The sequence below is a fragment of the Rhincodon typus genome, chromosome 15 (genome assembly GCF_021869965.1).
Source record: "Rhincodon typus isolate 14 chromosome 15, sRhiTyp1.1, whole genome shotgun sequence".
Taxonomy (NCBI): domain Eukaryota; kingdom Metazoa; phylum Chordata; class Chondrichthyes; order Orectolobiformes; family Rhincodontidae; genus Rhincodon; species Rhincodon typus.
In genome coordinates, this window is record NC_063346.1 from 13,065,314 (window position 1) to 13,087,870 (window position 22,557).

Here is a 22,557-nt window from a genome sequence, read left to right on the forward strand (position 1 = left end):
TCAGCCCTTACCCTTCACCTCTCACTCCTCAATTCCCCCCTACTCCCCTTTATTTTGTTACTGGAATTCGAGATTTCCTTACTTGGCGTAGTAAACCCAGCCGTCTTTTGTGGTCCTCTCCTCCCAGCCAGGAGGCAGTTCATCCTCACTGTCGGTGTCGTCCAGCCCCGCATACTTCAAAGCGGCCATCGTCCTCGCAGGTGCACACCGCAACCGCCAGACTGTTTACCTACCTCACTTCCGCCTCCCCCACCGGAAACAACCGCCATCGCACATGCTCGCCCGCCACCCTGGCGTGCTGGGAGTCGTAGTTTTCTCTGCCAGCGCATAAGGCCAGTCCACTCTCAGAAGCAAAATGCTGCAGTTGCTAAAAATCCGATATAAACAGAGAAGGCTGGTAAAATGTTCAACTGAAGAAGCATTTCCTTAAATGCTCAACTGTTTTTATTTTTTAACATAGATTGGGATAAAAGTAAAATACTGCGGTGCTGAAAACCTAACATTGGTACGAGAGCTAGGAGCTGTAGGAGGCAATTCAGCTCCTCAAGCCTACTCTACCATTCATCATGGTGATCTCATATCAGCCTCAACCTCACTTTCCTGCCTGCTCCCCATAACCCTTCAACCCATTACTAATTAAAAATCTGCCTAATTACTCCCTAAACTTACTCAAATGTCCCAACATCTACCATACTCTGGAGTACTGAATTCCAAGATTCATGACCTTTGGGAAAAGTAATTCTTCCTTATCTCTGTTTTAAATCTGCTACATCTTATCCTAAAACTATGATCTCTCATTCAATATCACCCCACAAGAGGAAACATCCTCTTTACTTTGTAAACCTCCTTTAGCATCATATATATCTCAATGAGCTCTCCTCTCATTCTTCTAAACTTAACATGTTCAATTTCTCTTCATAGAATCCCTTCAGCCCAACAAGTCCACACTGAACCTTAGTGCATCCACCCAGACCCATCCCCCTATAACCCACCTAAGGCTACACATCCCTGAACACTATGGGCAATTTAGCATGGCCAATCCACCTAACCTGCACATCTTTGGACTGTGGGAGGAAACCCATGCAGACACAGGGAGAATGTGCAAATTCCACACAGACAGACACCCAAGGCTAGAATCGAACCTAGGTCCCTGGTGCTGTGAGGCAGCAGTGCTAACCACTGTGCCACCGTGCCGCCCCCTCTTCATAATACTAACTCCTAATCTCTGGAATATTCTGAGTGAGCAGGAAATGCTGGAGATAGTGCATAGCATCACTTGCCTAGAATGAAAAAGCAGTAAAAAATCAGTGATACTTGGAAATGAATGCACCTAAAAACAGAAATTTCTGGAGAAACTCAGCAACTCTCACAGCATCTGTGGACAGAAAACAAAGTTGAGTCCAGTGACCTTTCATCAGAGCTAGTCGTGCTAGAGCACTGTTCTGATGTATATAAGACAAGTTGGACTATTAGGTTTTACTGATTTTTCCTTATGGGTGGGAAACTAAAAGGCGTTAACCTTTCATGTCAATGATCTTTCAGTGAATCTTATAAACTTACAATTTATTCACAGATTTCACAGCAACTTCCAAAGGGCCATACAGCCAATGAAGTATTTTACACACCATCGCTGTTGTACAAAAGGCAGTCAGCTATCCTGCAATCAGCAATGTCACAAAATCCAAATCAGTTATTTTTGTATTGATCGAGGGATGAACATTGGCCAGAATATCAGGTATAATTCATCTACCCTTCTTCCAAAAAAAATTCTTAGAGATTGTAAGATAACATTCCAAAACGTTGACTTGAAAATTACAGAAAACACTATCAAATTCAACTTGTCCCCATAAATCATATACCACTTTGAAATACCTCAATACAATTGTAATAGTCATTTGATAGAACGTAAGCATTGCTGAACAAAAATGTTGTCAAGGCTGGTTATATTGGACTGATCAGGACCATTCACAAGAATAACAATTCAAGGGGAAAACCATCATTTAAACTGTATGAGAGGAGGGTGCTGATTAATTGGCTATTGGATTCTGATTCATGCAATCATTGCCACGGAGAATGGACACATTAATGATGACTGACAGTCCTTCTGGTGATAAGCAAGACTATTCCCATCAGATCTTTTGTATGTGTACCATATCTCATCCCCTCTGCACATTGTGCTCAATGTGGCAGTGGTCTGGAAGAGACCATTGCCCATCTGCTTGTGGAAAGTGTTTCTCATAGATCTGAAGAGAAATGTATTTTTTCCCCCAATATTCATCCCAAGCAGGTCTGTCATGCACACTGACTGCAATTGCAGCTGAATGGCCATCAACTGTGTGAAAGGTAGTCTTTGGCCTGCCTGAAACATGCTGGTCTTCCAGTTTAAAGTATCTTGGAGATTGGCACATTCAGAAGTCTAGTACTCCCACTTGAGGGATGCTCTAAAGCTTAAGCAGTCGCTATGGAGACCAGCTCTGATGAAGAGTCATCTAGACTCAAAACGTTAGCTTGCTCTGTCTCCACGGATGCTGCCTGACCCGCTGTGATTTCCAGCAATTTTTGCTTTCAGCTGTAGACAATACTGTGGAAAATGTGCCAGTTAATGATGACTAATAGTTAACTGCCAGGTTTTGTCTAAATTTTAAATCAGACAGATCAACTCGGATGTACCAATGACATTGCAGTGATAAATAAAGCAGAGAATAGCTGTCACTATTTTAGTTGCACTGAAATAGGTACAGTATGTGTATATGCTCTTTCTGTCTGTTGAGAACAAGGCCCTCTGTATTAATATATGTAGCTTCCAGTCTATGAAAGTGTGGTTACTGGAAGCCCAACTGACAATCCTAAATTTATTATTAGTATAATTCAAAGCATACTCAGGATTGTGTTGTAAATGTTTTCCAATTGCAGAATCACATCTAGTGTTGGACACTGTGCTGCACATTTTGGAAGTACAGGCTGTTTGGGTATGATCACTGTCTCACTGCTGCAAACTGCCAAAGAGATTTGCTGTTCGGTACAATCTGCCAGTTTTCCAGAACTACAACATACATACCTAGTATCCAACTCACTGAAATTCATATTCCACATTTCTCATTTGTATGATAAGCAGAATGTCTTTTAGTATTGCGAAAATCTACCTTCACTATTTAATATAAATGTTGGGATTCCTACAGTTCTGCATGGCATAGATTGGCCTTATCGGCAAACCAACAAATTGGGTTTCTAAGAGTCATACCGAACCTGAAATATTAAATCCGTTTCTCTCTCTACAGATGCTGCCAGATCTGTGGGGTTTGTCCAGCAATCTCTGTGTTTGTTTCAAATTTCCAACATCTGCATCATGTTGTTTTCATACAAATGTAGTTTATGAATTTCAGTTCTGTACCATACATTTAGAAGATAGGTCTGTAGACTACCAAACAAAGTTAATGCCCATAATCGTTCATTTTGGAGGCTTAATTCACCCATTGACCCAGAAACAAAAATCTCAAAGCATTTTACAGTAGAATTATCAAACAAAATTTGAATCTAAGCAACATATGATATCAGAACAGATGAGCAAGAGTCTGGTTAAATAGGTCGATTTTAAGGAATGTCTTAAAGGAGAAAATAAAAAGAGAGGTGTAGAGATTTGCAGTAGGAATTCAAGAGATTAGGCCTCAGCAGCTGAATGCATGGTTGTCAGTGGTGAAGTGGTTAAAATCAAGAAACGTTAAAAATCCAAAATTGGAGCAGCGCAGAAATTGTGGAGGATTGAAGGGCCAGAACAAATTAGAGACGGAAAGGGGTGAGGCCATGTGGCAATTTGAAAAGAAGGATGAGAATTTTAAAATTGAAATATGGTTCAACAAGGAGCCAATGTGGGTCAGCAAACATGGCATGATTTGCAAAAGGAAGTTAGTGAAAACAGACTTTTGGATGACTTCAGGTTTACAAAATTTGGAATGTGGTAGGTTAGGAACGTGTTGGAATAGTCAGGATTGGAGATAACAAAGCCATAGATGATGGTTTCAGCAGAAGACGAGCTGTGGCAAGGGGAAAAGCATGAGGGGGAAACCAAATATCAAATACAGTGACTTCAGTCTTTCCATTATTTAGTACTAAGAAGATTTCTGGTCATCCAATACTGGACGTCAGACAAGCAGTCTGGCAAATTTCGAGATAGTAGAGAGATTAAGAGAGGTGGCAGTAAAGTTCATCCGTCTACAAGTGGAAAGTAACGCTGTGTTTTGGAATGATGTTGCCAAGGGGCAATATTCAATTGAGATATAGGATCAACAAAGCAGGCAACGCCTGATACACAGAACAATCAAAATATTATTGGCGCTCTCCCTTTGCCTCAGAAGATGGAGGTGAGGTCGTTGAATATTTTAAGGTGCAGACAGATAGATTCTTGTCAAGCAAAGATATCAAAGGTTATCTGGAGTATGTGGCAATGTGGAAATCGGAACACAAACAGATCAGCCATGATCTTAATGCATGGCAGGGCAGGGTTGAAGTGCGAAATGGCCTACTTGTGCTCCTAATTTATAAATATGTAACCAAGATGCTACTACTGCCCCCAACGATTGTTCCTACAAATCTGCTTTGTTTTGTAAAATTCTAAGATAGTCTATTTTGTCTTTTAAGAACTATTTTCAAACAAAATGCTGATTACACTTTCCTTTTCAGAGCACATAGATATAATGTATACTGCCCTCAGGACCCTTGAAGCCAAAAGTAAACAACAGCAGCTTTTCCCATGAACCAAAGTCAAAAATATGGCTTTAATAAGCCCCTAGAGAACAATATCTGAACAACAGGCAGCAACAATTCACCTGGAAGAACAGAATGCTCCAGCATGATGATAGAGGAGAGAAAACCTTGCAATAGACCAATGAGAAAAGCAACAAATGAAATATAAATGAACTGTGCTATGTCTAATCTTCAGGGCAAGGGATATTGGGTTCCATGTGTATTCTCTATCCCTATCAATATAGCTCGGATTCAATGAGGGTATTCAGTACAGTGAGATCTAACTAAAGCACAACCACCAATAATGGGCAAAGGTACAGAAAGTATAGGTTAACTCAATGGAAGTTTGGCAAGATAATGAAGCCCTGACAGGATTTAAGTGCAAGAATGACAAGTGGGGAACCAGATAATTATCAGAGAGAATAGTTGCGATAGCCAACTGGGACTTGATGTGGGGTAAGATAAAATATGGCAGCTGAATGTTAAGCTGAAATTTATGGAGGGTTTTCTACAAAGGCAGAGAATCAGCAGTAAGGTGATGAGTGGCAAGAGCATTGAAGCAGTAGCAGTCATTAAATAATGAAACTGTGAAAATTTACTGTGTAAAATAAACATAATACAGGGTAAAACCATAAAATGTAGGAGCAGAGGTATGACCGTGACATAGGAGCAGAATTAGGCCATTAAGCCAATAGAGTCTGCGGTGTCATTTGATCGTGGCTGATACATTTCTCCCTGCAACCCTTGATCCTTTTATCAATCAAGAACCCATCTATCTCTGTCTTAAGGACGCTCAATGACTTGACCTCCACAGCCCTCTGCAGCAGTGACTTCCACAGATTAACCACCCTCTGGCTGAAGAGATTCCTCTTCATTTCATTTCTGAAGAGGCATTCCTTCATTCTAAGGCTGAGCCCTCGGGCCCTGTCTCTCCTACAAGTGGAAATATTCTGTAAGTTTCAATCAGATCCCCCCTCATCTTTTAAACTCCATCGAGTACAGACCCAGAGTCCTCAACTGCTCTTCATACGGCAAGCCCTTATTCACCAGGATCATTCTTGTAAACCTCCCCTACACCCCCTCTAACGTCAGCATATCCTTCCTTAGATCCAGGGCCTAAAACTGCTCACAATATTCAAAAAAAAAGCGATTTGATGAGTGCCTTATACAACCTCAGCAATATATCCCTGCTCTTGCATTCTAGTCCTCTTGAAATAAATGGTAACATTGCATTTACATTTCTAACTGCTAACTGAACCTGCATGTTAACCTGAAGAGAATCCTGAACTAGGACTCCCAAATCCCTTTGTGCTTCAGATTTCTGAAGCCTTAGAAAATACTCTTTGCCTTTATTCCTCTTACCAAAGTTATAACCTCACACTTTCCCATGTTGTGTTCCATCTGCCCACTCTCCTAGACTGTCCATGTCCTTCTGCAGGTTCCCTGCTTCCTCAACACCACCGGTCCCTCCACCTATCTTTGTCTCATTTACAAATTTAGCAAAATGCCTCAGTTCCTTCCTCCAGATCATTAACGTATAACATGAATACTTGTGGTCCCAACATGCACCACTGTAGAACTCCACTCGTTACTGGCTGCTATTCTGAAAAAGACCCCTTCATCCCTACTCTCTGTCCTCTGCCAGTCAGCCTCTATCCATGCCAGTACCTTGCCTCTAACACCATGGCACTGTGTTATTTAGCAGCCTCTTGTGCAGAACCTTGTCAAAGGCCTTCTGGAAATCAAATAGATCATGTTCATTGGCTCTACTTTGTCTAACTTGCCCATTACCTCTTCAAAGAATTCTAACAGATTTGTCAGGCATGACCTCCCCTTGATGAAGCTGTGCTGACTCAACACAATTTTATCATGCACTTTCAAGTACTCCACATCTCATCCTTAAAGCGACCACAGTTAGAATAACCAGATTTTAGTTTCCTGCCTTCTGCCTCCCTCCCTTTATAAACAGGTGTGATACATTAGCTATTTTCCAATCCTCTTGGACCATCCCTAACTCCAGTGATTCCTGACAGATCATCACATGCCTCCACATTCTCCTCAGATATCTCCTTCAGAACTCTAGAGTGTAGCCCATCTGGTCCAAATGATTTATCCACCTTCAGACCTTTCAACTTCCACAACATCTTCTCCTTAGTGATAGCCACTTCACTCACCACTGTCCCCCAGCTCTCTTGAAGTTGTGGTACACTGCTATTGTCTTCCACTGTGAAGACTGATGCAAAGTACCCATTTAGTTCCTCCACTTAAGTTCCTTATTACTATTTCTCCAACCTGATATTCCAGTGGTCCAATATCCATTCTTGCCTCTCACATTTTACGTATGTCAAAAAAGCTTTTGCAATCTTCTTTTATATTATTAGCTAGCTCACTCTCATATTTCATCTTCTCCCGCCTTATTGCTTTTAGTTATCCTCTGCTGGTTTTTAAAGGTTTCCCACTAATCTTCAACAGATTGTATGATTTTTCTTTTGCTTTCATGCTGTCCCTGACTTTCCTTGTCAGCATGGTTGCCTCACCCTCCCATTAGTGTTTTTTCTTCCTTGGGATGAATTTCTGCTGAGCCTTCTGAATTGCCCTCAGAAACTCCTGCCATTGTAGCTCCACCATCTTCCCTGCTGGGCTCCCCTTCCAATTAACTCTGGCCAGCTCCTCCCTCAAGTCTTTGTAGTCATCTTTTCTCAGCTGTAATACCATTACAACTGATTTCAGCTTCTCCCTCTCAAACTGCAGGGTGAATTCTATCATATTATGGTCACTGCCCCCTTGGAGTTCCTTCACCTTAAATTTCCTAATCAAGTCTGCCTCATTACACATCACCAAATGCAGTATTGCCTGTTCCCTAGTGGGGTCTATCACAATCTGCTCTAAAGAACTATCTCATAGATATTCTATGAATTCCTTTACTTGAGATCCGCTACTGACCTGGTTTTTCCAGTTCACCTGGATTTTGAGGTCCCCCCATGATTATTGTAATTAATGCCTTTTTTTAATCTCCTGATTTATTTTCTTCCCCACATCCTGACTACTGCTCGGCTTGTACATAGCTCCCATCAGTCTTTTTTCCTTTGCGGTTTCTCAATTCTCCCACACAGATTAGATGCCTTCTGACTATCAATTTAATTTCATTTATTACTAACAAGGCAACCCCAACCCCTCAGCTCATCTGCCAATCCTTCAGATCTGTATCCTTGGATATTTAATTCCCAGTCCTGATCCTATTGCAGCCATGTCTCTATGATACCCAGAATATTGTATCCACCAATTTGAAACTATGCTAAAAGCTCATTTACCTTGTTTCACATACCGCGTATATTTAAGTACAACACTCACAGTGGTATTTCTGAAGAAGGGTTCTGACCCGAAACGTCAGCTTTCCTGCTCCTCTGATGCTGCCTGGCCTGCTGTGCTCCTCCAGCTCCACACTGTGTTACCCTCAGTGCTGTGTTGACTGCCCTCCTTCTCAAAGTTGTCCCCTTATCTGCTGTGCCCGAGATTAGATTCCTGACCCCTTTATTACTCACTAAGCTTTTACTCTTCATGTACCTACAGAAGCTTTTGTAATCAGTTTCTATGTTCCCTGCAAACTTACTCTCACACTTTCCTCTCTTAATCAATCTTGTTGTCCGCCTTTGCTGAAATCTAAATTGCTCCCAATCCTCAGGGGGATTTTTGGCCAATTTGTATCCCCCTCCTTTGGATCTAACACTATCCCCAAATTCCCTTGTTAGCCACAGACAGGCCACCTTTCCCATTTTATTTTTAACCTTAAGCTGTCAAATGTTAGAATAAAAGTCACCTCTTTCCTCCAGCAGCCACCCCAATCCATCCATGTAGAATGATTTACAACAGATAAGTTGATTAGGATTTCAATTAATTTTAATCATGAGTAAAGCATATCTCTGAAAGGGTTGTGAGTGAATCTGTGGAATTCATGGTGCCAGATGTCATGAATCTCAGGACATTAAGTGAATTTAGAGTCATAGACCTGTGCTTCTAGCACAGAATGCGACCTGCATGAGATTGAAAACACTGGGAGTTGAGCTGAGTGTGGGAATTTAAGAATATAAATCTTGATCTTTTGCATTCTTAGAATCTAAAACTGCGGGTAAGATGCAAGGAGGAGATGATGGATTATTAATTAGCAATGGGTTGAAGCGTTACAGAGATTGTGCAGGAAAGTGCAATTAAGGCCAAGGTAAGATATGATCGAGTGAATGGCCAATTCTTGCTTTTAGTTTTTAAGAAGGGTCAGTGGTCTGGTATGTTAACTGTTTTCTCTCTCTCCACACTTGCTGTCAGACCTGTTGAATTTTTCCAACAATTTTCCGTTTTGCCCCTAGTTCTTAAATTGTGATTCAGATCTCGATCCTACAGTGCAGGTTGAGTTTCGTCAAACAGTCACCCTCCTTTGATGAGTTCAGAGACTTTTGAAGGAACACCAAAAGCCTGACAACAGGCCGATTGCAGCTTTGGCCCTCAACCCACAGCATTACCTTGACGCCCTGTTCTGTGTAGGAGAGGGGGAAGTATATCCGGGTCAAGGAGGAAGTATATCCGGGTCAAGGAGGATTTCCTGTTCCGCCTAGCAACCGGTCGTTGCTGAGCTGTGGTCGTCGGTAGCTGTGGCCTTCAGGAGGAGACGATGGTAAAGAAAAACACATACACAATAAAACGAGGCAAAACGGAACCGAACTGATAAGAGCGATTATTCTCGGATTATTTAAAGAAGCGGCCGTGGGGCAGGCGGGGAGTGAAATAGATTATTCACCGAATGTCCACGACCCGGGAAGGGAATGGCATTCCATCAGGATGTGGTTTATTGTTGCTTTTATTTTACTACTGCGTTCTTGCAACCCCAGCTTGTTCAGCTCACTCCGTCTAATTTATACTTTTGTTCCGACGTTCCGGTCTGTTTAAATGATAACATCTCATTGTGATGCTTTTGAAATGTTTCTCTGGGGCCTGTGGCTGATTTGATTTTAACTTTGACATCGTATAGTTGCAAAGCCTAATTACCCCTGCTACCCCCTTCATTAAAAATAAAGTAGCTGGGGTCCTCTGGAAATGTTCCGTCCACATTGGTTCGTAAAGGATTGTCTGTATCTTGCAGCGTGGTAACTTGTACCCAAATTTATTTTGTTGCCATTAAAAATTATAGTTATGGTGGGTATGTGAGTTATTGGCAGGATGTTTGGTTTTCAAGTTGTTGGGTAACCCCTGGTAGTCTGATCATAGATTTTAGCCTTCCAAGTATGTTGTGAGTCATGTTAGGGTCGGTGCAGACTTGTCACTGGTGCAGACTTGTCACTGCTGATGAGTGCAATTTGAGGTGTTGATCCTAAGAGTTGCATTGTATTGAGGTTGGTTGGCTCGCCGAGCTGGTTTGTTGTTCTGCAGACGTTTCGTTACCATGCTTGGTAACATCCTCAGCGCAGCCTCTGATGAAGCAACAGACCCCAGAGTTAAAAACCAGGTGGGAAGACACACTGACGCTTCATCAGAGGCTGCACTGAGGATGTTACCAAGCATGGTAACGAAACGTCTGCAGAACAACAAACCAGCTCGGCGAGCCAACCAACCTCAACACCCACAACCCGAGCGACAGATCTACTCCAAAACCTTAGAGTTGCATTGTATATTGACAAACATGAATTTTCCCCAACAGTGTTCTGACATTGAGATGCTAAGTAATTCTACTGAAAAAAATTAAAATCACATAACATTAGTAGGAGCAAGGGTAGTCTATTTCAATCCTGATCCAGACTGATTGTCTGCTCCTTTTTTTTTTTTGCCTATATACCTTGATTCTAGTGAACTCCAAGTTCTGTTTATGTGCTTGACGATGATCCAACTGAGCATTTACAGCTCCCTGGTGTAGAAAATTCCCAAGATTCATAGCTTAGTCTTAATTAACCAACTCTTTATCCTGACAGCATGTTTCTTTTTGGACTGGTTCCTTTGGTTGGACATTGTCTCCGCATCCTCCTGTCCAGCATGCTCAGAATCTGTTTCAATGACATCACCTCTCATTCCTTCTAAACTTTAGAGCACATTGATCCATTCTACTCAATCTCTAATCATTGTTAAGTAAACAATCTAGTAATCTCTATAATTTTATCTTTATTATTTCGTGGGATGTAAGTGTTGATGGCAAGGCCTGCATTTGTTACTCATTTCTACTTCACACTTCCTTGAATAGTGTGCCTTGCTTGACCATTTCAGAGGGCATTCATGAGTCAATGTTACTGTGTGCCTGGAGTCACAGGGTGGCAGATTTCCTTATCTAAAAGATTTTAATGAATCAGATCGGGTTTTATAGCAACTATGGTGTCACCATCATCATTACTGAGACTTAGATTTGTTAATTGATTATAAGTTATATTAGCTGCCATGGTGGGTTTTGAACCCTCAATGGTCCTAGAAAATTAATATGCGCCACTTGATGATGAGTCCAGTGACATTACCACTATGCAATTCAATGAATAAATCTGGAACTAAAAGTTTGTGTAATGATGACCATGAAACCATTGTTGATTGTCATTAAAACCCATATGGTTCACCTATGACCATTAGGGAAGGAAGATCTGCCATCCTTACCTAGGTTAGCTGACATGTGACACGTGATCCACAGCAACGTAGTTGACTCTTAATTGCTCTCTAAAATGGCCGAGAGCCACTCAGTTATATCTAACTGCTCCAAATTCCGATTAGAAGGACTGAAACTGAATGGACCACCCAACATTAACTGAGGCACTGGAAGCAACACAACAGCCATGTCAACCCTGCAAATTCCTCCTTACTAATGTCAGGAGCTTGTGCTAAAATTGGGAAAGCTGACTCATGGACTAGTTGAGCAACAGCCAAACGCTATCTGTAAAAAATAGTTCTGTGAAAATGACTATATCCCACATACTTCCATCATCATCCTTTAGTAGGTTCTGTGCCATTCTCAGGGCAGATCCACCAGAGGTTACAGAATGGTGGTATATGGAGAGGAGGGAGTTCTCAACATTGACTATGGATCCTGCAATGTCTCATAGCATCAGGCCAAACAGGGTCAAGGAAATGTTGTACTGATTATCGCCTACTGGCCCTCTCAGTCCACCAGCTGATGACTCAGTACTCTGCCATGTTGCACGCCACTTGAATATACTGAGGGTTGAAAGGGCACAGAAGGAACGTGGATGGGGGAGGCTGGAGATTTCAATGTTCATCAAGTGTGGCTTGGTAGCACCACTTTAACTTAATGGCCAAGTCCTAATGGACAGCTGATAGACTTGTCCTACAGCAGATGGTGAAGAACCAACCAGACGAAAAATTGTACTTGATTTCATCTTGACTTCCTCCTGAAGTACTTAGCATCACAAATGCCAGCCTTGAGGCAATTTGACACACTAAGTGATATAAAGAAACAGCTGGAAATACTGAGTACTGTAAAAGCCACTTGTCCTGACAACATTCTAGTAGTAGTACGAGAACCAGCCATGCCCAGACTCAAGCTGTTCCAGGACAGCTACAATACTCTCATCAACACAGCAATGTGAAAAATTATCCATGAAAATTTGGCCAATTGCTGCCCCATTGGTCTACTCTCAATCGTCAGCAAAGACATACTATCAACAGTGCTATCAAGTGCCACTTACTTACTCAACCATACCCTGCTCGCTCCTCAGTTTGGGTTCCTTCAGGCCCACTTGGCTGCTGGCCTCATTATAACCCAGGTCCAAGCTTGTTCAAAAGTGTTGAACTTAAGGGAATTGAGAGTGACTGCCCTTTACATCAAGATAGCATTTCCTGGAATGTGACATTAAGTGATGGGAATTTCGTGAAAACTCTCCGTTAGTTGGATTCGTATTTTGTTGGAGGTCACTTGTTTCAACCATAGGACATCATTGATAGAGTTTCTGTGGGTAATGTCCTTGGCCCATCTATCTTCAGATGCATAATTAAACGTGCTGAGCTTTTCCAGCAACTTCTGTTTTTGTATCGTCAGATGCATTTTGATCAGTAGATAATCTACTAGAGGAGGACGAGGGCCCTTCATAAACATACTGATCCTTAAGGTTTTAGAGGAGATTTGATCTTCTAATGGCACATCCAGCATATCAATGAAAGAGACAAGGATGAAGATTTGAAAACCATCTTTAGCCAGAGGGGCTGAATGGGTGATCCATCTTGGCCTCTTTCTGAGTTGTTCAGCATCTCACATGCCAATTCAGTTCACTACATGTGGTATGAAGAAATGACTCGGCACATCAGATCCAGCAAAGCCTTAGGCCCTGACAGCCTCCTGCCTATAATGCTAAAGGTCTACATTAATGCAAGTACTATAGCCAAATTTGCACGTACACTAAAATAGGTGGGGAAGTAAGTTGCAATAAAGAAATAAGAAATTTATAAATGGATATGGAATTGTTGGGTGAGTGGGCCAAAATTTGGCAAGTGAAGTTTAACGCGGATAAGTGAGGTTATCCATTTGCGTCAGAGGAATTAACTGGCAATGTACTGTCTAAATGGAGAGAAACTTCAGAGTGCTTCAGTACAGTGGGATCTGGGTGTCCTCCTGCATGAATCACAGAAAACCAGTATGCAGGTGCCACAGGTAGTAAGGAAGGCAAATGGGTTTTGGGCATTTGTTGCAAAAGGAATAGCAGGGAAATGTTGCTGCATTAGTGAGACTGCACCTGAGGTATTATGTACAATTTTGATCCCCTTACTTGAGGAAAGATATAGCTGCATTAGTGGAATTTCGCTAGATTAATTTCAGAAATGAGGGGTGTGTCTTCCGAAGAGAGATTGAGCAGTTCGTATTTGTTAATTCATAGAGTGGAGTTCAGACCGAGATCAGATTAGCCATGATTGGATTGAATGGTGGAGCAGGCTTGAGGATCTGAATTGCCAACTCCTGCTCCTAGTTCCTATTTGCTCCAGCGCTGACTGCATCCCTACATGTTCCAGTACATCTACAACACTGATATGTACCTAACAAAAGAGGAATTTTCCCCAGCATGCCCTGTCCACAAATAGAAGGGCAAATCAAATCTGGCCAGTATTGCCTCATCAGCCGACTGTTATCAGCAAAGCACTGGATGGTGTTGCCAATAATTCAACTGCCACTTACTCACTATTGACCTGTTTGGCTTGAGCCCTGGACATCAATACAGCCTTGTTCCAAACATAGATGGAAAAACTGAATTTGAAAGATTCTTCTTCTTAGGTACCCCTTGGGATTGAAGTTGACCTTCCTCTACTTCTGTGTTCAGAGGTGCCTAAACAGTCCAGTGCTGGACCTGTACTGCCTCCCACAGGTGTGACAGGTGGCATTTGAAGAGACAGATGGGTGGAATGTCTGGGTTTTGCATGATCCTTCCACTGTTTGCACTTGACCACAATCTAGGCCTGTCAGAGATGCTTAAAAGTGATTAGCACCTTTGCTGATTCTTCTCTGTTTTGTTTGGACTTTGACTAGAGATTTCAATGAGTCGACGAGGATATTGCTTTTTCTTCAGGGAGGTTTTTGGGAAGTATTTTGTGTTTCTGTTAACCACTTGCTGTGACGAAGCTTGACGTAGAGAGCTTGTTTTGGGAATCTTGTATCAAGCCTGTGGGTGACATGGCCCTCCCATGCGTCTGATTGACCATAACCAGTGCCTTGATACTGGAAATGTTGATTTGAAAGAGGACTCTGTTAGTGGAGCGCCTATCCTGTCATTAGTTTTGTAGGATTTTAGAGAGGCTTTACTGATGATATTTCTCAAGGGATTTGAGGTGTCTGCAGTAGATCATCCATGTCTCAAACACATACAGGAAGGCTGGTAACACTTCTGAACTGTAGACCATGAGTTTGTTTTCAAGCATGAGGCTTCAGTGTCAGTAGCCTGCTGCGGATCTTTCTAGACAGGGGACAGTGTTCTGTTTTGGGAACAGGCTGGTAGAAAACCTTTACTTTCTGGATATTTCGTCTGAGGCTCATTCTTTCATATGCCTTTAAGCAGATGCATCAACAACAGTTTAGAGCTTGCCTCTTGAGTGTATGGACAAACAAGTATTGTCTGCATAATGCAGCAAATTGATAGAGGTTAGGGTGTGCTTAGTTCTGGATTGGAGGTGGTACAAGTTTGAGAGCTAAACAAGAGTGACAGCCCTTGATGTCAAGATCATATGACCAAGTGTTGCATCTAGGCATCGTAGTAAAATTGAAGTCAGTGGAATTAGATGGAGGGAATGAAGCTTGGTAGAAAATGTTGATGTCAAACCTAGCGCAAAGGAAGATGGTTGTGGTTATGCAGGTTAATCATCTCAACCCAAGGAGTTTTGCTGAGTAGTGGTCTCAGCCGAACCAAGTTCAGTTTCTTCAACAATGACTTCTTCTTCATCATAAGGTCAGAAATAGGAATGTGAAAATATCTTGTGTTTCATTATCATCACTGAGACATTATTCTGGAGCTCCTTCCCTAACACCAAGCCACACATTAGAGTGATTTATGACAGTGGCTCCATCACTAATTTCTCGAGCAACTGGAGACAGACACTAAATGACACTCGTATTCCATTAATGAATAAGAAATGTGCAACTTTACAAACTTTGAGACCAATCCTTTTCTTTTGCTGTCAGCAATTCTTGCAAATGGTGACTATATTTTATTCCCTGCGCCATCACCAACCCCCCAAAAAAAGTCAATAATACTGTGTTTTGCTGTTCCTCAGTGGAATAGAGTGTGAGTCCCAACCTGGATCTCAGAACTAAACAATGAATTATTCATTGAGAGTGTAGATCTTTCTTTGAAAAAGAGAAAATTGATGTTCACTGTCCTTACATGAGACCTGTCTCTGACTTCTCACTTAGGCATGGTGATGATGTCAAAGGGAATTGAATTTTTTTGCTGAAAATGTTTTACCTGCACATTCCCTCCTGTATTGTTTACAGTTGCTAAGAACACATGCTGATCCAGCTGTAACTTTTCATTTTTCTGTACTCCCACTGGATGGATGATGCCTTTATCAATACCTACTTTTTGTTTCACTGAGTTCTTCAAGGGAGTTATAAGGATCTTAATTTCACCACCACCCTGGTTCTTTGCTAAGCCACCCTGGTCACTGGAGAACATTGTTAGAAACCCTTTCTACCATCATAGCCTGAATCTGCCAGTCCATCCTGGTCATACAGGGCTGCTGCATCACACAGTGTAATGGGTAGCCATCATCCTCATTTTTCTCTTTGTAGAGCAAAGGCATCTATTATTCGATTTATTTCATTGACAGCCATGCACATCCATCACCTCATAAGCTACATTGCATGCATCTGTACACTCTGATCAGAGAATAATGCATGCTAAACTGAAATGTTTTTAGTGTGGTTGCTGGTTGACTCCTTTAAATAGTTGGTAACGTTCTGTACTTTTCTTCCTATATGTAGCACAGTGTGCGTTTTTATTTGTTGGGGGCGACAATAGCCTAGTGGTGTAATTGCTAGACACCGATAATGTTCTGGTGTCCCATATTTGAATCTTGTCATGGTAGATGGTGGAATTTGAATTCAATAAAATATGGAATTAAGGGTCTAATGATGACATGAAACCATAGTTGATTGTCAGGAAAAACCCATCTGGTTCACTAATGTACTTTAGAAAAGGAAAATCTGGCATCCTTACCTGGTCTGGCCTACATGTGACTCCAGACCCACAGCAATGTGGTTGACTTAACTGCGATTTTGGCAATAAGTAGTGACCTAGAAGCAATGCTCACATCTCTTGAATAAATTTTTAAAAAGGCTTCCTAATGTACCCAGCTAGCTGCTAGCTTAGTGTAGCCTGTAAGTACCTTGTCACTGTTGTTTCTAATCTAAGCAATACCAGTGGATTCAGTGTTTCAAGAAGAAAATCATTTGAGAAAATTGTTTAAATAAATGTTTGATTCCAAGACTATCAAGCAGTGTTAGGGGCACAAGAAGTTAAGTTTAGACCATGCATCACTCGTATACTGTAAATGAGAATATGTACAGAACTGTTTTGTGATCTATAGTTTTTTTTAGAAAAATTGAAATTTGTGACATTCATATACCTAGGCTGCTCGTTAGAATGTGTGTTCGTCCTAAACGTTCCTATTTTCTCATATTCTTTTTCATTATTCTACCAGTCAGCACATCAAAACACATTAGAAGAATTGTGATGTGAGATTTTATATTCTATCAAATGTTATCTCATTTTTAACTAAAACAGAAATTGCTGGAGACACTCAGCTGGTCTGGCAGCATCTGTGGACAGAAAGCAGAGTTACCGCTTCAAGTCTAGTGACCCTTTTTCAGAACAGAAGGATTACTGAGCTCAAAACGCAAACTGTTTTCTCTCCACATATGCTGCCAGACCTGCTGAGTTTCTCCAGCAATTTCTGTTTTTCTTTCAGATTTCCAGCATCCACAGGTTTTGTTTTATTTTGCTGTCTTGTATTAATCTTCTTTTCTTAATTACAGAGTGAGGTAGAGGAAACTCTGAAAAGGATTCAATCTCACAAAGGTGTGATTGGAACTATAGTTGTGAACTCAGAAGGTATGTTGCTCTTTGTGCCTTAGTTTTCTAAGTTACTGGATATATCCATACTGAAACAATGACTCTAAGATATACAGAGCAGTTTTTATATTGATGTAATTAGAATTTTTATCCATGAGGAACTAGTATTCACTTTCCTTTGCAAGTAACACATTTGGACATGCACTTATCGTAGGTTATCAAGCCTGCCAGTGTGAAAAGAGATGGTTGAGTTTTAAAATGATGTAGGCGAGAGACCTTTTAACCAATCACAACTCTTTGGTAGAGCTATCCAAATAACCCCTCTCCCCTGCTCTTTTCCCATTACCCTAATATATATTTTTCCTTCAAGTATTTATCAAGTTGCCTTACGAATTTTGCTATTGAATCTTTGTCAATGCTGTTTGAAGCAGAGCAACTCGGATCACAGGTTTTTTTCTTAAATTACTTTAAATCTGTCTTCTAGTTACTGATTTTTCTCGCACTGGGAACAGTGTCTTCTTATTTACATTAGCAAATTTAGTCATGAACATTTATCAAATCTCCTCTGAATCATTTCTGCTGTAAGTTAAACAAGCCCAACCTCACCACACTGTCATATAACCAAAGTCTTTTAACCCTGATACCAAGTAAATAAATCCCTTCAACATCCTCCCAAAAACCCTGATATTCTTCTTAAGTTCAGAATCGAATCTGATGATGTAGATATTGGAAATGGATTCATATATTGGCTTCTAGAATTCAAATTAATATGCTACCATAATAAAAGTTCATTCTATATTCTTTTGATTTTGGAAGTAAGACGGTTGCTATTTTAAGCTTATTACAGCAAGAGTTCTGTCTGTTTTACCATGAAGAGATATGAGAAGAGGGTGTGGAAAGTGGAATAGAGAAGATCAGCCAAAGTCATAGCGAACAGCAGAGCAGACTGATGGGGCAGTGTGCTCTACTCCTACACTTATTTCTTGTATTCTTATCAGTCATTAGGTCAAAAGAATTCCATATTAATGCTTGACTTCAACAGTGTCCCTAATATTATAATTAGTGACAATGGGATAACACACTACTGCTTTACCTTGAAACTGGATTTGAATCCAAATGACATAATGAAAGCATCATTCCTTTCCTTGTTAAAGGAAATTAATTCAAGTTTGAACACACTGCACGAAAGAAGTCACAAATTCAGCTGGTATGCAAAACCGCACAAATACGCCAAGAGCTTTCTGTGAAGAACTCCATGGTGCGTCTAATCCATACCTATCCACTTTTTCTCTGCCAGCTGCATCAGTCCCACACAAAATGAATCCCATCAGCAAGTTAACTGCTCACAAAATGCTGAAAACAACTAAAAAGCTAACTCGTAAATACAGGTCTGGCATAGTTAGTTACAATGTTAGCGGTGTCAGTTATTCCCCTAAATGGAACTTAGTTCAATTTGGAAGATGCTCTTTTTATAACAGGCAAAACGGTATTGCATTCAGGGAAGCTTCCATTCACAAATTAGTACAATAATAAAGGAAAATACACACGCTATCCCTCTTCTGTGGATAAACATATAGAAATAGGAGCTCTCCGACCAGTATGAGGTTCTTCCCTTGCACCAGGGTCTGCAACATGAGTTTATGTGTGTTTGTTTGAATCAAATAGTGAGCCTAAGTTTTTTGATAAAGAAGGTGAAGTTAGGCTCAAAGAAGTATAATCATTGGAGCATGACAGCCAGTAATCCTGACACTTTTTTCTTCATGTAATTCATAAATCCACAATCTGCACATAAGGGGGAACTGAAAGTCTTTATCTACCACTATTGAGTGTTTTCTTTTCGTTTTCCCTCTGCCTTGATATTTTCACGAATACGTTGAGTTTGAGTGGAGGTTATTAAGTAATTCTGCCTTAGCTGCATCATTAGCACATAGTTGGTTACTCTGAGTTCTTTCCAACCATGTGAGCACTGCTGCGTGTACTTATGTGCGTATCGTCGCTGCAGTTGGAGACAGATTAAGAGCAAATATTTGATCCTTGTAGTTAATGCACCAACATACATCTCTATGATGTATGCAGGCCCAAGAGAACTGATGAGCTGAGAGAGTGGGAGGAAATCTGATTGGCCTCTTAATTCTGTAGCGTTCAGCAGATTTTGGAACATTGTATGTTCATTGTATATTAATAGCAAAAACACAAATTGTGGAGAAACTCACCACGTCTGGCAGCATCTGTGGGGAGAAAGCAAAATGAATGTTTTGAGTCCAGTGACTCTTCTTCAGAACCAAGATATTAAGTTGAACTCTCAATAAGATTAGATTTACTAGTCTTTAACCTTAATTTCTCTATTGCATCTATATTGTGATGACGTTAATGGCTGTATTCTCATGCCTTCTCTCCCCATCGCTGTTGTGCTATCTGACTTGTTCTTATCAGTTCAAGATGAGCAATGAAACTATGACATACCAGTTGCATTACAGTGCAGTCTCTGGTGAGCACAACAGGTTATGATTGAAGAAAACAAGATGAGTGAAAAATCAAAACCCAGAATAATTACATTTATGCACTGAAAGGTGATCTTTGGCTTGTGTACATCAATTTTTGCTCAAACAAAGAATCCTATTGGGGATGTCTCTGTGTATGTCACCCCATTTCCGTGCATCAGAAATAATGGAATGCAAGCATGCTAGCACTGTTTAATACTTGAGGACCTTTTGGATAAGTTATCCTTCCTATATTCATATTTGCCCTCTCAGGCACTAAGAAGCAGGGGGGTATGGGTCTTTTGGTGGCGAGAGTCAGAGAATTGGTCAGAAGTGAGAACACAGCCTGTGAATATGTTGAGATTGAGTTATTGTCCTTTGTGTGGGTATGAATGTATATTTATGTGGAGAGAAAGGTTCAATTCTTGGACAGGATCAATGTTTTATAATTGAAACTTCGAAATCTTGCATTTAGAGAGCTTGCAATTTTTAATTTTAACGTAAGTGGTGCAGTGTCGGATACCTGGAGGGGCATAAATTATTCATACAGCAGATGGCTAGTTTGCAGGGAATGGTTTTATGCTGAAATTTTAAAAATTGGAACTTGCCTTTTAATAGTAATCTAAAATTTGGGATAATATTCTAAATGGCCTACTTCTTAATGTGTAGTGTGATCACATGCTACATTAATTGGTGCTTTAATAGCTAGTATCCCATGAGCACCCAGTGATTTGCTGAATAAATGGGAACTAGTGCAATCAAATTTAGTGATGGTTATACCATTGTCCATGATCTGAATATAGTATTTCCTATGAGATTGCACATGGAATGATGAAGGCAGCATTTTATTAAGCCAGAGAATTTATTGAGCCTTTTTTTTATACTTGCCTGCAAAAGACCTTGCAATAGCAGCTGCATTTTGTTTCTTTGTGTCATCCCAAAACTCTCCAGCTAAGAGAAGCAGGAAAGCAGTTAATGAGGTAAAGATGGAAGCTCTACAACTTTACAGTTGGTCACCTTGCTTCTAGGAGTAAACAAACTAATTTAGTACCAGTGTGTATCCCAAGCAAAGGTTGTGGTTTAACATTAGCTTTTGATAATTTTTTCATGGGGTGAGGGTATCACTGGCAAACCTAGCATTTATTGCCAATCTCTTGTTGAACTTAAGATGGTGGTGAGGAGCTACCTTCTTAAACCATTGTAGTCCATGTGGTGTGGGTATACCCACAGAGCTGTTTAGGAAAGGAGTTCCAGGATTTTCATCCAGCAACAATGAAGGAATGCAATATGGTTCCAAATAAGAATGGTGAGAGTTTTGGAAGGGAACCTATAGGTGATAGTGTTGCTGTGTGCCTACTGACTTTGGAAAGTGCTGTGAAGAAGCCTTTCCTTTCTCCTTTCAATTTCTGGTTGACCTCTTATGCATTTCAAACTTTTTTCTGGTCTACTTTTATTGTGTGCATTCTTTAAAACCAGCTCAGAGAGATTTTAACAATTGCCTGTCAGCAGCCACAAAAATGATTTGAGCAAAGCATCTGGATTTACTTACTATTTTTTTGGTTCCTTGTTGAAGTGACTTGTGCAACCGTTCAATGTGCAATGTATGATATTTGTATGAGCTCATATCATCTACTTCATTGCATTTACGTAAATGTTTCTTAAAATTAATTAAAAAGATGTAGGCATAACAGACAAGACTAGCATTTATTGCCCATTCTTAATTATGCTTGATGTGGAGGTGCTGGTGTTGGACTGGGGTGGACAAAGTCAGAAGTCACACGACACCAGGCTACAGTCCAACAGGTTTATTTGAAATCATAAGCTTTTGGTGTGCTGCTCCTTCATCAGGTGAAGTGACGACAGAGCCGTGCTCTGAAAGCTTGTGATTTCAAATAAATCTGTTGTACCACAACCTGGTGTTGTGTGATTTCTGACTTTAATTACGCTTGAGAGGATCTTGGTGAGCCAAATTTTTGAGCCACTTCTTTTGTAATCACACCTATCGTACAATTTCTTAGATCTTTTCGGAAGGCTATTATGAATCAGTCACATCTCTGTGGGTGAGGAGTCTTTTATAGGCTAGACCAGCAAGGATGGCAGATTTCCTTCCCTAAAAGACTTATGAGTGCTACATGAGTTTTTGTGACAATCCAATAGTTTCTTAGTCTCCACAACTGATGCTAACTTTTACTTCAGTTGAATCAACTGAATTTAAATTCTATAGTTGCTCTGATGGGATTTGAACTGATGCCTCTAGATCATTAGACCAGTGGCTTATTAGTCCAGTAACCACTGTGCTAGTGTGCCCCCATGAATTGTACAAGACTTCTCTTTTTATTGTGACAATGGCTTGGCCAATGGCTTCAGTTTGTTGGCATTGGTGTGGTGGAAGAAATACTGTAAAAGATGCAGCATTTTTGTCCATGCGTAAAGAGAGTTGGAATCAATGTTGCTTTCCATCGTAGTTGTGTTATGGGAAAATCAATAAATTATTGAGATTCATAGGGTTCCATAAATGAAATTGTCTGGTCAAGGAAACAGAACTGGGTAAGATTGACAATTTCAGGAAGGAGCTGGATGTGCAAGTAGGTATGGCACTGACTCCTTACAGGCCCCTTTTATGATTGCAAATTTCCACATTAACGCTTAACTCTACTTTCCTGATGCTGTTACATTTGACAACTTTTTTAAAAAGAAAGTATTTTATTTTGATTCAAGTGAAATACGAAAGCAATTTAGAAAGCTACATAATTGTTTCTTGGGACAACAAGGTGCAGAGCTGGATGAACACAGCAGGCCAAGCAGCATCA

General features: G+C 40.6%; 2 protein-coding genes across 2 annotated transcripts in view; one reads left to right on the top strand and one right to left on the bottom strand.

Annotated features, from left to right (window-relative positions):
- Positions 1 to 367, bottom strand: part of wwox (WW domain containing oxidoreductase) — a 255,062-nt gene extending 254,695 nt beyond the window's left edge. The window contains exon 1 of the mRNA XM_048605954.1: positions 83 to 367. Within this exon, the coding sequence (XP_048461911.1) occupies positions 83 to 189 (107 nt within the window). The 5' untranslated portion in view covers positions 190 to 367. The remainder of the gene's footprint in view (positions 1 to 82) is intronic.
- An 8,916-nt stretch (positions 368 to 9,283) lies between these two features.
- The window catches only part of LOC109923524 (dynein light chain roadblock-type 2), a 19,875-nt gene continuing 6,601 nt past the window's right edge, over positions 9,284 to 22,557 (top strand). The window contains exons 1-2 of the mRNA XM_020523559.2: positions 9,284 to 9,406; positions 17,231 to 17,306. Coding sequence (XP_020379148.1) covers positions 9,404 to 9,406; positions 17,231 to 17,306 — 79 coding nt within the window. The 5' untranslated portion in view covers positions 9,284 to 9,403. The remainder of the gene's footprint in view (positions 9,407 to 17,230; positions 17,307 to 22,557) is intronic.